Genomic DNA, 17,750 nt, shown 5'->3' with positions numbered 1-17,750 from the left:
CAGATCGACTACGAATCGGTCACGAATCCCATAAAATACACGCCGAAGACGGTATGAAGCAAGTGATGCCAGCCTACGAATTAGCTACGATTTCCGGCAAATTTGGTATCTAAAGAGTTGATTTGCCTTCAGGACCTAGATTTTCGAAGCTCTCTTAGCGCTAAGATAGTCGTACGTTAATCTTAATGTATGGTACTTACGACTACTTTAGCGCTATGAGAGCTTCGAAAATCTAGGCCCAGGTCATTAAGCTGCTGACGATTGTGCCACAAAATCCACGAATCAGCAAGATGGCAAGAAGTGTTGCAGGCAAAGGCAAGGGGACAGGTAAGAAAAGCAAGAAACCCAGGGAAGAAGAAGAAAGCCAGGGAAGAAGAAGAAAGCCAGGGAAGAAGAAGAAACCCAGGGAAGAAGAAGAAAGCCAGGGAAGAAGAAGAAAGCCAGGGAAGAAGAAGAAAGCCAGATGGGGTAGTAGGTGAAGGCATATTTTGAAAACATCTGTACCAAAATTCAGAGTAAAGAAAAATGGGCAGGCAACTGTTGAGATGACAGACCACAATAGTGGATACGTACCAGATTCCAGTTCTAATTCTAGGACATGTTATCCATCGCACAGTCAAGAGCCTCTGGAGTGGCGCGACCTCCAGCCAGGATACCACTATAGCTGGCCACATAAGAAATCAAACTGGGTGGTGTCAGCCACGGTCTAACCCACCACATTGGATCTCCTCCTTCGAAGTAATCTTCTTCTAGAAATCATCAGCTGGTGTTGCTCTTCCAGTTCCAGGGCCAGTGCAACAGCTGCTCTACATTGAACATCCATTTTGGAACTAATACCCAAACATCAGAGACGGCATTCACGAAGTTATCTATTCCTACCAGATTCGTACGTGAATTTTTCACCGATTCCACCTGGGTACAACGTGTGAGGCCATTTTCTGGTGTCCCCCGCCGTAATATCGCCGGAATATTGCTAAAAGCGGTGTAAAACCAAACTCACTCACTCTTCACCGATTCGTAACTGATTCCTAACATTCGTGCAATATTCGTAGTTGATTCTTGTGAGTCAGTGACAACAATCGTGCGAGTTCAACCGAATCCCACGAACAGCCTTAACTGTATCGTACCTGTATCGTAACTTAATCGTACAGCAGCACCAGCTGAACCAGAAAATGTGCGCAATATCATGAATGTTCACGAATGTTAAAATTTATCAATTTGTGGTGATTCGTTGGATTCGTGGTCTGTGTGGAATAGCGGCATTAGAGGCGGCATTAGAAGGAAGTTTGTTAAAGTCTCTTCTACGAAGGTGCATGTAGCATCTTCAAGATAAAAGCACCTTGGTTGGGTGAATTAAAAAAATAAGTCGGATAATCTTAATGGAAAAGACAGAAATAGTAAAGATTCAAAGTATTTGACTAGTGGGCTTCATGTGACATCTGCCCAGTATTGATCGATTTGAACAATCGGTTAAGAGTGTTGTGGACATGATTCCATAGTGCACAAGCAGTCACCATCGACCCGACTTGAATGGTAGATTGTAAGAGTGCTTCTTCAGACTCCGGAGGACGGTCTCTCTCTCTCTCCTCTCTCTCTCTCTCTCTCTCTCTCTCTGCATTTATTTATTTACTTATTTATTTATTTATTTATCTATTTATTTAACCAGTGAAGAAACCAAAACATGTGTTTTGTCGAAAAAATTGATTTGGTTTTGCTTTGTAGGTAAGAACCCGATACTGAATCACATAACTCACTTAATCCTATCTGCTAAGAGGTATATTAACAACTTGCTCTTTGAAAAAAACAATTCCAAAAGTTGACAATTACTTGAAGATACTGAAAGACAGGTTTACCACTGAAGCATTTATCTCCAGAAGAAATAATAATGGTGAAAGTTTTTTAGCCAAGTGGTTTCCTCTCATGCCTGAATTTAACCGGGAATGACTATTTAACCAAAACATGTTACTGACATTGAAAATTGATGTACTCATTGTACTCTGTATTGAGCCGACTAGTTGCTATGTACACTATGTTCTCATATTTTTGTGCTGACTATCTTTGGAGCAATGATTTTAAAAAAATAATTTAAAAAGTATTGAAAGCAACGAAGGTTAAGCTTAACGGGTATATTGGCAATGTTATCATTACATTGACACATATATGTGTCTACAAAGTACAAAAACTTACAAAAAAACTATCAGATCATGACAATCATCAGTCTAGACACAACAGTGTAAATGCAAATAGTTTTTGCAAGTCCAACTACAGATCATTGTGTTGCCGTTTAGGTAATCACGCCAGCAAAACGAAGCGATCATAAAATCTCTCTAAATGATCCGATCCGTGGGTTGTGCTCATTACTAAAATCCTAGCACAACAAAACGTTCGGCACGTTGTAACTATCATAGAACAGTGTGACCTACTGTAACTAATCACGATCTATAGATACAGTATTAACAGGTCTGTAATGCTGCCATTACATTACCAATTAATGTCGTTCATAACGACACATCATAACACATTTCACATTATTAACTTATTCAGTATACAATAAGATTATCATATTGTCCTAACACTAAGTGTACAGTCACATCATTACACCATTAAGTAATTTTAGCACTCTTTCCAAATTCTCTGAATAATGTCATTATCGCATTACCAAATTCATTTCATATTGCCATTATTGCATTACCGTCACATCCACAGGGAATGTCATTGTTACACCACTTCCATTATATAATGGCATTCTGACGTTACCTCCAGATTCAGTTTATAATGGTATTATTGCACTGTGTTCAACTCCAGTATATAATGCCATTATTGCATTACGTTCAAATTCAGTATACAATGTCGCTATTGCATTACGTCCAAATTCAGTATAAAATGTCGCTATTGCATTACGTCCAAATTCAGTATACAATGTCGCTATTGCATTACGTCCAAATTCAGTATACAATGTCGCTATTGCATTACGTCCAAATTCAGTATAAAATGTCGCTATTGCATTACGTCCAAATTCAGTATAAAATGTCGCTATTGTATTACGTCCAAATTTATACAATGTCGCTATTGTATTACGTCCAAATTCAGTATACAATGTCGCTATTGCGTTACGTCCAAATTCAGTATAAAATGTCGCCATTGTATTACGTCCAAATTCAGTATACAATGTCGCTATTGCGTTACGTTCAAATTCAGTATACAATGTCGCTATTGTATTACGTCCAAATTCAGTATACAATGTCGCTATTGCGTTACGTCCAAATTCAGTATAAAATGTCGCTATTGCATTACGTCCAAATTCAGTATAAAATGTCGCTATTGCATTACGTCCAAATTCAGTATACAATGTCGCTATTGCATTACGTCCAAATTCAGTATACAATGTCGCTATTGCGTTACGTCCAAATTCAGTATACAATGTCGCTATTGTATTACGTCCAAATTCAGTATACAATGTCGCTATTGCATTACGTCCAAATTCAGTATACAATGTCGCTATTGCAATACGTTCAAATTCAGTATACAATGTCGCTATTGCGTTACGTCCAAATTCAGTAATAGTCGCTATTGCGTTACGTCCAAATTCAGTATACAATGTCGCTATTGCATTACGTCCAAATTCAGTATACAATGTCGTTATTGCGTTACGTTCAAATTCAGTATACAATGTCGCTATTGCGTTACGTCCAAATTCAGTAATAGTCGCTATTGCGTTACGTCCAAATTCAGTATACAATGTCGCTATTGCAATACGTTCAAATTCAGTATACAATGTCGTTATTGCGTTACGTTCAAATTCAGTATACAATGTCGCTATTGTATTACGTCCAAATTCAGTATACAATGTCGCTATTGCGTCACGTCCACATCTATACCACACCACAGCACACAGTGGTAGGCAGTGTAAGAATGTTGTACAATGCATCTGCTTCCTAATGCCAGGCAGGGAGATATATCCTGAACAACAAAAGAAACGCAACTCTGTTTTTTTTTCAGGTGTTTCAATAAATATGAACGCGTACTTTCATGAGATTCAGTTTTTTCGAAAATTGCGTTTCTTTTGTGTTCAGTACACTGCAACGATCATCTATACAGACAATGATACTTTGTATAGTGTTAAGGAATCAATTGAATACTATCTAAAACATGTACAGTCCTTTATAAGCTGTGTAAATCTGGGTATATTGCTGCTGGGTTTTTATCCAAATTAAGGGTAAGTAAATACACGCAATCAAATGCATTGTGACCAAGTGACTGAAGCTGAATACGAATATAGCAACCACTTTTTGGTATAAGATGGTCAGATGTGATGACTTAGTTAATCGAGAGTCAGTGGATTCCAGCTGCTTTGATCGATGCTCATGATGTCAATCACTGGATTGTCTGTAGTGGTTATATATGACATAAGGTCTCAGGTCTGACAACACTTGTATCAGCTGCTCAAAAAACCAAAGTCAATATCGTAAAGGTTGCACCCCTTGACCGAGCACGTATTCGCAGGTTTAATATATGTCATACTTGGGATTTCACTTTCTTAGTAAAGTATAAATTCTAGTACTTTTGGGGGGTTGGAACCCGTAGCCTCAGAGTCAGGCACCTAATCGCCAGCACACAAAGTCAGCCGCCTAGCTCCTCAGCCACCGCGACTTCCACAAAAATCCCAAATATGACATATGTTGCATTTGACTACTTTCTAAATGGCATCGTCTTATCAAAGTATTCGAAGGCTTGAATCGATGATTCGATCCTGTAACTGTCAATGTTCTGTCCTTCCACACTGTGAGTACTCCTTGTTGTCAAACATCACTCTTTTCTTTTCTCTCACATAAAACTCAAGGTGAGATATCAACGAAATAGATGTTCTGTCGACCTTGAACTTAAGCTCTTTACAAATACCTGCATGCGATCTTCAGTGACGAATGGATTTGACCAAAATGCGATTCGCTTTGCAGAGGCACTTCATCTATGGGTTGAATCCCTATCCCTAAGTACATTCCTAATGACGAACCATATCAGTGTCCATGGGTTTAATCTAAGTGGGATTTGAGATTCGTTTCCGCCAACCTCTCTTTCAACACATGCCGCTTCACTCAGAAATGTCACAAAAATATAGTGATCAACACAGAAATAAACTAAATGCCATAACGTATGGTCTATGTGAACCTCAACCGTGAAGATCCAGGGTTAGAATACCGGCCTTCAATAACCCATGCTTGTCGTATGAGGCGACTAACGGGATCGGGTGGTCAGACTCGCTGACTTTGTTGGCACATCATCGGCTCCCAGTTGCGCAGATCGATTCTCATGTTGTTGATCAATGGATCGTCTGGTCCAAATCTGATTATTTACAGACCGTCGCCATATAACTGGAATATTGCTGAGTCACTCACTCACTTACTCACTATGTGGACCTCAATACAGAATGACAGCTTTTCGCAGGGTGGACCTGAGACAGGGCACCTGTTTGTAGCCATTGAAGTCTTTCCGGGACACTCTGTTGCACACTTTAGTAGCAATCTCCATCATGTTCCATCCGGCGCTGCCCCTGATGGTCGAGATGAGCTCCTGCATGAAGTGAGATCCTTCCACGATGTTGCGTAGGGCCACGTATCCAGGACACGTTGACATCAGCAGCAGAAAGTCTGCCTCGTCGGGGATGATTTCCACACGTCGAGGTCTTGGGACGACATCGGGGACGTCAGTCTCCAGCCCCATCATAAACTTGTCACCTTGGCATGCCTGTGGAAGAGAGGACATGTAAAAAACACAGACACCTCATGTAGACAGATAATCGACACAGACACTTCTTGTAGACAGAAGCATCATAGACAGATTCACGTCATCACAGGTACAGATAGGTTATGTAGATGGATATGTCACAGAAACAGACACTTCGTATAAAGTGATGCACACAACGTTAACCTTATTGTACGTCACTGAAACAGACACGTCATAAAGTAGGACATTTCGTGTAGACAGACACATCACAGACACAAAAGCGTCATAGAGACAGACACGTCATTGAGAAGAACCGTAGACCGTAATAGATACAGACCCGTCATAGGGGACATTTCATAGAGACAGACACGTCATAGAGAAGGGCATATCAAAGATAAACGTCACAGAGAAAAAACACGTCATAAAGACCGACACGCCATTTAGACAGACACGTCATAGAGACAGTTTTGAAATCTCCCGCTTAAAAGCACTCTTACAAACTACCGTCATAACCATTTATCTGTCCTACTAAGATAATCACCATTTCTAAAGATAATTTCAGCTGAAATACGTGGCATAGGCAATATATTTTATCGATGTCCAGACAATAAGACAAGACAATTGTCCAGATGGAAATTTGCTTTATACGATTAACATTCAAAACACATACCACGCAACAAAAGGTACATATACTTAAGGCCACACAAACATACACACGTGTGCCAGATATTACTAAACTAGCTAGCAACAACGCACAATATATGAGTTAAAGATGATTAACAGATAATAATTCACGGCTCAGAGTTAAAAAGTGGTGACATTAAAACCTTTGCTGAGGAACATTAGCACTAAAAGTATATTCATATAAAAGTTTGAAACAATTGATAAAGTATTGTAAAATGGTTAAAACATTGAAATAATTCACTTAAAACACTGATGCCTGCTGGGATGAAAGAATTTCGAACTCTCTTTGTTCTTATGTCGGCGTGCGCAGTTGACGGTCAGAAGGAAGAAGTTGAAATTCAGGAAATAGGAAATGGGTGCTGACTCTTAAAATTGTAATGCTCTCTTTTCAATTTGCTGATTGTAAATAATGCTGATATCTTGCGTATCGTAGAGGCATAACAACACATTATAATTTATCATCTGCAACTCCAGATGTTGTCATGAGTAATATTTATGGCATAAACAACAATTGTTATGGAAATATAGACGTCAGAGCTCCAGAAAAGCGTCACGAGTTTCTAGTGAAACAGATGGCACTGGGCGTCAAACTAAAGTAACGGTGAAATGACATGAATTTATAAATGGAAATCAGAGCATGCTGACAAAGAGTATTGATACCTAGGTCGGTTTCTGCAAACAGAATGGACAAATAGGATTTGTTTCTGTTATAACTGTTTGCCTGGGTATGTCGGAAGGAAAGGTGCACATTTAGCAAGTATACGCAAGACACAGATGTGGTAGGAATCATACCACATAAAAATATGTTCATGTTCGAAATTAGATGTACATAAAGTGGTCTATCAGTATTATAGAAACAGCAAAGGGACACAACGTACTTACGGCTGATTTAACAAGTATGTTAACTATTTCCCCTCATGAATATTTGGATTAGGTCGTTCGATTTCGGGGACAATTGATCAGTTCATGGGTACCGTCACTGGCTTAGCCAATCAGAAAACGACATTTATGTGTGAAGTAAGGTAAAGATTAACATCTGGATTCCCATCGTGTCTGCCGTTCATTACAGCACCATATCGCTGGGTATTTATACAAATGTACAATCAGTGTACAATGACATGGTCTCATTACATTCATTTTGTCCTTTGTCCTACAGTGCATGAGATTTATCCAAATTGCTGGTCTCGATGGCTACAGGTATTTGACATGTACAAACAAACTTGGCATCGTTTTATTTGTAACTCACATTATTAAACACACTACTGTAATACTGTTGTAATACTACTGAATGCAGTTTTGGAGCCTGATATATTTTGCAGCTGCATGACAAGTCTCTTCTTAGAGTAGTTTAGAGGTTAGAATATCCCTACATAACTTTAAAATTGGTTCTTTCAGGAGAGTGAGTGAGTGAGTTTGGTTTTACGCCGCTTTTAGCAATATTCCAGAGATATCACGGCGGGGGACACCAGAAAATGGGCCTCACTCATTGTACCAATGTGGGGAATCGAACCCGGGTCTTCAGCGTGACGAGTGAACGCTTTAACCACTAGGCTACCCCATCGCCCCTCTTTCAGGAGAAATGAAGACAATGGTATAATTAGTTGTATCTGTATAAATTGTAATTTTGGAGCTACTGAAGATGAATACATGTTTTTATGCAATATACAAAATATAATGAAATTCGTCAAAAGTACTTGCCGCAACTGAATGCCATGCCTCAATGTGAACAAAGCATGCTAAACGTACTACAATCCAAAGATTCCCATGTTAATAAATCAGTTGCTCTGTTTTTGAAACACCTGTTTAAGCATTATATTTGAAACTAACACGTGGCATTGTAAAATGTTGTATCTGTTAATTGTATTGTAGGCCATAAGGTAAACATTACTGAATAATTATCTGTCTGTCTGTTTGTCTGTCTGACTGGTATTGACACTGGTACTTAAAATATATTTGAAGCTTCGCAACAAACATATACTTGTCACGCAGTTTAACGGACAAAGGGTATAACAATCACAAAAATATATTTTTGAGACTACTGTCGATATTATACATTACATCTTTCTCTAATTTCAGGTAAATTAGTGACTGGCGCCAGAATGCTACGTCGTAGAATGGCGTGAGAGTTAATAAGTACAAGATGAAGCTCAGTTCTGCTTTAGAGGAAACAGTAACACTACATATTCTACTTTCATGTTGCATGGGCCTATAAATATGGTACAAACTGGTGCATGCATATGTTAGATCGATTTTCTAAGCCTGTGATTGGCTACTCCATGGTGATGACCTGGGGGCAGGTTATGATGGACTACTTTCCTGATGACAATTTATTGATAAGCTGACCTCCTACTCGTGTCAAACATCTGTACAACTATGTTTTATTTTCATGACGGTAACTATAAATAGCGTAACAGTTTCATTCACTCCGTGCAAACGAGAAAGTCGTGAATAGTGAACGTAACTCCAGCAGGGGTTCTATATATCTACATGGAATATCCTAAGTTGAGCACTGAACTTTCAAATGCTGTTTATGGGTTTTGATGTAAATCTGCTTACTGGGCGATAAATATGCGTGGAAAAAACACCTCCAAGGTCAAAGTCCCAGGTATTTTTCATCAATTATGAACATTTATTTATTGAATCGAAGTAAAATGTCAACATAAATACGACCAGCTGCATTGGTTCAGTGCTCAGGGTCACTACTTCATGCAACCGCACTGTTGCCAAAATGAAAAATGTCATACAAAATGTTGAGGGCCGTCGCAAGGGCAACTAGGACTTTCGATAACAGTTCTATTGTAAATGTCTCAAAGATACATTTTGTTGTATGCATATTTTAGGGATACATTGCGTAACATGCAAATCAAATGTTTACAAACACGGACAGGAAAACTGTTTAAAGGTTAAGGTCAAGGTCACATGAACAAGACTGATAATTTCCTTTCAAGTCAAACGTTAAGGCCAGCTTTTCAATAAAACTTATAACGTACTGACAGACTGTACACTGAACTACAAAAGAAACGTCGTACATGTATGTGTTGCAAACTGTTTTAGTTATGTGGAAACATATTTCTTATTTAAGGTTGAAATTGAAGGAACTGTTTTGTCCTGTTGATTAACAAGTACTCCAGAAACATGTTTGACAACACATGGTGCCTCATGATGAGGTCATGTCCTTGACATTCAGGGTTGAAGTCAGTAGCGTGTGTGGCCACCATTTGCGTTGATAACTGCCATGCAATGCCTATACATGGAGTGTATCAAGTGGTTGATGAAGGCCATGGGGATAGCATTCCACACTCTGAGAAAACCTGCCTTGAGTTCTGCAGCAGTTGTCGGCCTTGGTCGAAGGTCATTCATCCTTCTCTGAATTTCATCCCATAGGTGCTCAACTGGGTTCAGATCTGGACTTAGAGCAGGCCAGGGCAATGTGCGGATGTTGTGCTGTTGGAAGAAGTCCCTCGTTATCCTGGCTGTGTGAGCACGTGCATTATCCTGTTGAAACACGTGGTTTGGATGACGGGCGAAATGTGGCACAACGTGCGGTCTTAACACTTGATCGATGTAACGGACAGCAGTCACTCCATTTCCTCGACCTGGACCAATATTCTGGAAGACCTGGGGTCCAAGTTTGTGGTTCAGTCCAATGCCACCCCAAACCATGATGCTTGGTCCTCCCCACGAGTCCCTCTCCGTAAGACATGCATCAATGTACCGTTCACCCCTCCTTCTCCAAACTCTAGCTCTGCCATCTGCCACGAATATGCAGTAACGACTCTCGTCTGAAAAGATGACAGTCCTCCACTGCTGATAGCGCCAGTTCCGATGTTGTTGGGCCCACAGACGACGTTCCCGACGATGTCGAACTGTCAGGACAGGACCCTGAGCAGTACGTCGACAGGCCAGGTTGAAAGTTCTCAGCCGACGACGAACTGTTGCTGCAGATATGGGTCTGTTGTGGGTTCCAACAGTCGCTCGAGCCGATTCTGTCGCTGTGCGGAAGCGGTCCTGCAAGTACTGCCGATGAAGATGACGATCTTGACGTGCTGCTGTTACCCTGGGACGGACACTCTCGACCGTCCGAACACTACATTTGAAGTCGTTGGCAATGACCCGTGGACGTTGACCAACGTGAAGACGTCCAATAGCTTGTTCCCTCTGATTTCGAGTCAAACGTGGCATGGTGACAGAGATCAGGAATCGAATGACAGGGTGATGGTTTGGGGTCCTTTTTATACCCACTAGACCAGGGATTTGCACGTGCATCATGCTTTTCAGAATGTTGCGTTCGAGAGCATTACCATGTTCACGGAAAGGGTATGAGTTTGAATCCTACTCAGAAATCTCATTTCTTTAAAATGATGTTATGAATGGTCAATGCCATATTTGTAATGTTACAATAGCATAAACTGTGAGTCAACCTATCAAATTCCACATCAGGTGTGAGTAAGATGACTTTGAAAAGTGCGACGTTTCTTTTGTAGTTCAGTATACTTACAACTGTGCTTATAACGTACTTGCAGACTGCACTTATGATGAACTTACAACTGTACGTATAACGTACTTACAGACTGTAGTTATAATATGCTTACAACTATACTTACAGCGTACTTACGGACTGCACGTATAATGTACTGACAACTTTGCTTCTAACGTATCTACAGACTGTACATGTACAGTACAACATACTTACAGACAGTGCTTTTATAACGTATTTACAAACTGTACTTACATCATACTTAAGACTGCACTTATAGCGTACTTGCGGCTGAACGTATAACGTACTTACAGATTGTACTTTTAGAAACTCGTGTTCGTGCTTTAGTTAAAGGGGTGGTTTGGTGGCGTTGTAGGTATAGGTTCGCTCGTCACGCCGAAGGCACAGGTTCGATTCCTCATATGGGCATAATGTGTAAAGCGAATGTCTGGTGTCCCCAGCGTGATGTTGCTGAAATAATACTAAAAGCGGCGTAAACCTAAAGTCACTCACTCACTCACTTTAGCCATAGACGTTCTGGGCCAAACTGTACTGTACTGCACTATGCATGACGGAAGGGCAAACTGTATTTCTTCAATAACTACATAATGCCAGAATGATATATGGTGGCCGAGACTGGACAACGTTTTCTCGCCTTCAGTTACGACCGCGAGTGAGCGACAAAGCGATGTCCCTTATCGCCCACCATAGAATAACCCGCAGGCATAAAGGAAATACAGGCAAGATCGGATTGTGAGAGAGGTTGAATATTCTTACAGTCAGGTACTACAACAAAAACAAACATTACCTGTATGAAGAAGAGCTTGGGTTTGCCAGCCAGGGAGGGACAGTTGCGTGCCTGGAAGGGGTAGGTGAGGGAGGAGATGGCGATGTCACGGCAGTTGACCCCGTACACTGACCCATTATTATTTTCTGACCCATGGGACAAGATACAACAAACAAAACAGCTATATTGCGAATGATCCTCAGCGCAGGCGATCACATTCGACTGCCGCAGCATCTCTGTGTCGGTGAGATTGTCTTTCTGTTGGACCTGGAATCCTATGTCTTGGAACAGCTCGCGCAGCCGTCTTGCATCGGTATCAGTACCATGTCGAGTGGCTAGTCGCTGGTCCGGAGGGAGGTCAGTGCGGTCAAAATCTCTGTTGTTGATTATAAGACACAGGCCTTTGACTTCGGTGTTCATTTTATAAGTTGACATGTCCCGGCATAACTTTTGGGGACGTGCCCTGTCAGGTATGGTTTCGACAGGGTCGGTACCTCCTTCTGGAAAAGCATCAATGACGGCCATGCTGAACAAGCGCTCTACATTAAACCCCGTCTCCGCTGACACAACAACGTGTTTGATACGCCCGTGTTTTGAATCAATCTCCTCGACGTCAAACACACCCCTTTCAGCATCAGCGACGTCTACGTCTGCTCTGTTACCAACCAGGAACACCTTTGCTTTGGGTGCCTTGAATTTGATTGTTCTGGAGAATTTGTTCTTGATGGATTCTCGAGAACTCTCATCTGTAGCGTCGTAGAGCTTCAGGACAACGTCAGCATTCCGGAGAAGACGACTAAACAGAAGACGTATTTTGGGGCCGTGAACTTCGAAAATATTCATCTCAGCAGTTGTCCACGGAGCGGTCACTCTTCTCGCCCAGGTTGATGAATCTCCCATAGCCATTGTCTTCAACTTCTTGTCTGCCGTAAACTTCCTGATTAGGGTCGACTTGCCCACCGAAGCCCCCAGAACTACAATCTTAACCCCCTTCCTCTGCACATCCTCAATTTTAGAGTAACCATTTCGACTAGGTTTCCCACCCATTCTGAAGAAGGAGTTGTGACAGTGGCGTTATATCGTTTCTACGGTTGCATTCTGTTACTTGCAGAATTCAAAACAAGTGGAATTTCCACATATGCAGTCTCTGTGTGAATGCCGGCTTTCAGCTTCCTCGTATCATCTCCTACATCTGAAATAAAAGAAAGGGCGGGTTACAGTATGCGAAATTACTTCCGGGTCAGCATCACATCTCGACCTATATCCTACACAATAGGATATATTATTTACACATCAAAATATCTAATGTATATATCAACATAAATCCTGTACACATCAACACACCTCCTGTACACATCAACATATATCTCCTACTCTAGACTAAGGCTCAGTCTCTGAACATATATAATTTTGAGAGTAACAAACAAACCCATTTTAATTGAAAAGGAGCCCTAGGGAGACCAGAGATTCAGAACCCGAGGAAATCTAGACTTGCTCCATTTAAAACTTTTCACTGCAGAGAAGGCTTGGCATTAGGCAAAATATCCTGATTTAGGGACAGTGAGACTGGGGCTACTCCAGTCTATATACTTTGCTCAGAATTGGGCCTGGAAGTTATTGCTGTTTCAAAGTTGAAGGTGGCTCTAGTCCTTTCAGGTGTCTTTCCCACACATTGAAAATAGGAGCAGGAAAAGATATCCTACCTTTGGTGACTTACTGACATGGTAACATTTGAGTGTCACTTTGACATGAAATGCAACAGCGCAATTGGAGCAAAACAGGTTTGTTAGGATTAATATATTTACATATCCGTCTGTAACGGGCGTATTGATCAATGTTCTGTCAGATATCTCGCAGTTTCCTGCATCATCTATCACTTATTTCAAACCCTCTCACTATAACACGACGTTTTCAAACCGTACAAGCCAAACCTCTCTGCAATGCTAAAAGCCCATACGAAGTCTAGATTTCCTCTGGTTCAGGTTTGAATCTCCGTCCTCACTGGGGCTCCTTTTCACTTTAAAAGAAATTGTTTTGGTTTTTTTGTTTTGTTTTGTTTTGTTTTTGTTTTTTGCTGGGGTTTTTTTTGTTGTTGATTTTTTGTTTTGTTTTTGTTTTGTTTTTTATTTTATTTTTTTTTTTAAATGTGTTTTTTTTCTACCAACATTCTAAGTATTTAGAGGTTCAAGCATTAGTCTATAACAGTCGGTGCATTATACGTTGTTATGCTGAATAAGTGAATAAAACTAAGACAGTGTCAGAAAGACCATTTCACAATAAATACTCAAATCAGAGTGTGTTTGTGTGAAGGTCCGGGTTAGAATATTGACATTAAGTGTAGTTGTCGTACAAGGCGACTAACGGGAAAGGGTGGTCAGGCAGGTTAACTTAGTAGACATATGTCATCGGTTCCCAGTTGCGCAGATCGATGCTCATATTGTTGATCACTGGATTGTCTGGTCCAGACATGATTTACAGACCGCCACCATAAAACCGAAATGTCGCTGAGTGAAGCTTAAAATTAAACTCACTCTTGAATTAATCAGTGTGATATGCGACAGTTATTAGCTTTCTATCTGACGTGGCCCTGAAATATCTGTACCAGACAATCAGTGATTGGTGTCACTCTTAATGACCCATGTGGCGATGACCTCCAATAACAACATCAAAGAGACTGACCAACTGGTGTGCAAAGTCGCCTTGGACGTCCACCCAAGGTACGCTGAGGTGCTTACTGACGGAGGAGAATATTTGCAAAATTCCAGCACTCATACAGACACACTTTCCATGATTTTAGAAAGCGTCATGTGTTTATGAGGATCTATGTTAATGATTACACGGTCATTGAATGCGTGAGCTTTCTTTGTACTCGCAAGCATTGACAGATAATATCAAACATACCGCTCAGTATCGTCATTCTACAGGACACTTTTCAAAAGAGTCGCGACGACCGCGCAGAGAAAATAGTTTAGCTTCCATTGAAATACACACGGAAGAGAGACCCACAACACAAACACAAACCTCTCCGCCATTACTTGGCATATAAATTTAGCTCATACGTCAGCTTCAGGCTAGTCCATTATACAGACTCTGAAAGAAAGGGCACAGTGTAAAGTATGGAATGGAATTTGGAATGGAAATAAATGGAATATACTCATCTAACACTAAACAAACCAGAGTTGTGACGGCCTCCAAACCAAAACTAAACTGACAGTAAACAGTTCAGGAGACACTTTCCCTCCAGCTTACACCCCTCCAGATGGACGATAAGGCTAGTGGCAAACAGAGTTGTGGCAACAGCCTGTCTCACACTCCCTCAACTGCTTTATTTTCCACTGTGTCCACTTTAAAGCCTAACATAGGAATCTCATACACGATATGTAAACCATTTTAATTCTGGACATCTTGTTCTTATTATCTACATAACCTGGAAAGTATTATTTAAACTTGTTCCCCCAGAGTTATGTGCCTTCGGGCACGTGGTGGATGGGCCATGGCTGAAGAGAGAAACTGACACTCATGTCTCCTAGCTTATATCAGTGACCAGCTGTTAATAAACTGTCTCAGCATATTTGAATGAAGACTTGTTTACAAAGAGCAAATTTGTGTCACTCCAAACTCCATTCAAAATTTCATTCCATCATTCCAATCCAAAATCCATTCCATACTTTACACTATGCCGAAAGAAAGTCCACGCAAGTGTAGAAAATGAGGATTTCCACAGCTTCAGGCTGACAACGAAGAAAATTTCATGACTCCTTTTCATTATATTTTGTTAGTTTTTACCAAGAACTTTTTTTTTGTAAAATATGTTTATTTCAGAGAATCTAGTTGTTAATCTATACTGAGGCATTACCATTTGGCGTTCCTGGGTGTCGGGGGTTTGTAGCTGGGCGAGCAGGGGCGAACTGGTATTAACTGGTTTCCTTTCAAAACAAAACCCCAACTAATACATTGCATCCTTTACGTTATCAGGTTCTGCTCCAAAGTATTAACTGTAATAATGGACGTTCCAGAAAATAACTGAACGTCCATACGTTGTTTCCTTTCATAGAAATTATGCATGAAACATTGTCTGAACAAACATGACTCTAACTTATATAACTTTTCCCCTCCAACTCTTTAAGGGTTGAATGGTTGGTACCCCTACCTAAATAACATAGCTCTGCCAGAATGCGACATGATACATAGGCGGGTCCGGGAATTTTCAGTGTGTGTGTGTGTGTGTGTGTGTGTGTGTGAGAGAGAGAGAGAGAGAGAGAGAGAGAGAGATAGAGAGAGAGGAGTTCAAACCCCTGAACAACAGTCACACAAGCACACGCACACGCACAAGCACACGCACAAAACCCCTTGGATCCGTCAGTGTCCAGGTAGACAAACGCGTCTGTTCTACAACATTTACAAGTTTAAAGTAACGATTAAAAAATGAGAATGATAAACGTAAAGAAAGAGAGCCGAGAAACTTTCATCATTTTCACATCAAGATTTGCATGGAGGTTAGCGACATGGCCATCAACCCTGAAACCACTCTCGTCACATACGTGTATGCGTACACATGAACCACTCCACCGGGACGTAAAATGAAGAAACACTATGTTTGAATACTTCATCCACTATAAACTACATCACGCCTTTTCTCCAACTCACATAAATAAAATCGACCTAACGCTGTAAAACTTACGCAATGTTCGGAACTGTCATTTTGTCCAAAGCCCGCTCTTCTCCTTTGACCTTTGAAGTGTTTCACGAAAAATGTCAAACAGATTGCTTCACGTCAGTAACATGAAAATGTTTCACAAACGCTGTGATGATACTGTCATACTTTGGTTAGAACTCGAGGCCACGATGACTAATCCGTCGGGTTTACAGCCAGCTCTTACTGAACATCCTGGGTGTATATAAATAGACTTCTAGGAAAGCTAAGTTCCCTGGGAGTAGGTGTCATTTTCACTCAGGCCTTTGAAAGAGACTCCTCCCAGTCCTGGCTTGAAATTATCACATCGCTTGATCAGTAGACGTCGTGCCCAGCGCTACGGTCGTAGTCGACATTGTTGGCTTGGGAAGGAAACACAGACTGGGATTTCCACATGCGTCACAGGTTGATTACAGTATATATAAACACAGATCGACATGTTGCCTGTCGGTATAACGGAAGTAAACTCTTTGACCTCTGTAAGTTCAATTATACTGCTTACGCTGGGGGTGGTGTCAAAATATTTTTACGGCGTAAACTGAAAACATCCTCATCACATTTTCACTTAATACACAGTTATTTTTTACTTTTTAGCTGGCTTATAGCTTCATCCCGCAGCACCGGTATCGATCACCGCTACATGACGATGGCATGGAGCTAGTCGAGCCTGTTCTCTGTGAAGAAAAGTCATAACAGGATCTGACAGTAATGCACAGTATGACCTAAATTTCAATCGCGGTTTTGTCAAAGCATACACTGCTGCAAAAGGTTCGGTTGTAGTGACCTTAACGCTGACAAGTATTTCAGATATGAATCGGACCGGACACAGTCACTTGTGGATTTGACACCGAAACGTGGGTCGCACTATTCATCTATACACTGTTGTCCGTCCTCATTGCCTAACTGACTACACAAACTTGTAAATGCCCCTCAAAGAAGGAGGGAGGGGGTATGATTTTACGCCGCAATCATATGTCCCTGCAATACAACGGCTGGGACACCAGAAATGGACTTCACACATTTGTACCCACTGGCGGATGCAGGAATTTTGAAAGGAGGGGGTTCTACGGGTTCGAGCCCCTTGACAAACACGTACACACACACGTACACACACGCCAGCGCAAAAACGGGTCACTATACCCTGGATGCCTGGATGGGACAAACTTCCGTAAATATAGTCAGTGGCCGCCGGATCCACCGGAAGTGCAGATGGTTTTGACTGCAAGTCGCAACAGGCGTCGCACTTATGATCGTCTCTGTGACACTTGAGATGAGATGTTGACTTCCTGTGAGTGAGTCGCATCGGAAGATAAGCATCACGACAAAGTGACTCAAAGGCTATACAGATTGTCGCAAAGTCATCCCAGTCGGAGAAAGGATGCAAATGT

General features: G+C 41.1%; 1 protein-coding gene across 2 annotated transcripts; it reads right to left on the bottom strand.

The window, feature by feature from the left end:
- Positions 1–2,111: 2,111 nt before the first annotated feature.
- Positions 2,112–16,837, bottom strand: LOC137255718 (caspase-3-like). 2 transcript variants are annotated; one of them, XM_067793214.1, is made up of 3 exons: positions 16,351–16,837; positions 11,691–12,861; positions 2,112–5,742 (listed from the first exon to the last, which is right to left on the bottom strand). In XM_067793214.1, exons 2-3 carry the CDS (start codon positions 12,714–12,716, stop codon positions 5,416–5,418), a joined length of 1,353 nt encoding a protein of 450 aa, XP_067649315.1. In that variant the 5' UTR covers positions 12,717–12,861; positions 16,351–16,837; the 3' UTR covers positions 2,112–5,415. The 2 variants fall into 2 exon arrangements, with proteins under 2 accessions (XP_067649315.1, XP_067649316.1); XM_067793215.1 differs by lacking the exon at positions 16,351–16,837 and having other exon boundaries at positions 11,691–13,006.
- Between the last annotated feature and the right edge of the window lie 913 nt (positions 16,838–17,750).

Source organism: Haliotis asinina, chromosome 11 (assembly GCF_037392515.1).
Source record: "Haliotis asinina isolate JCU_RB_2024 chromosome 11, JCU_Hal_asi_v2, whole genome shotgun sequence".
Classification (NCBI taxonomy): domain Eukaryota; kingdom Metazoa; phylum Mollusca; class Gastropoda; order Lepetellida; family Haliotidae; genus Haliotis; species Haliotis asinina.
This window is presented reverse-complemented; position numbering and strand designations above follow the sequence as displayed.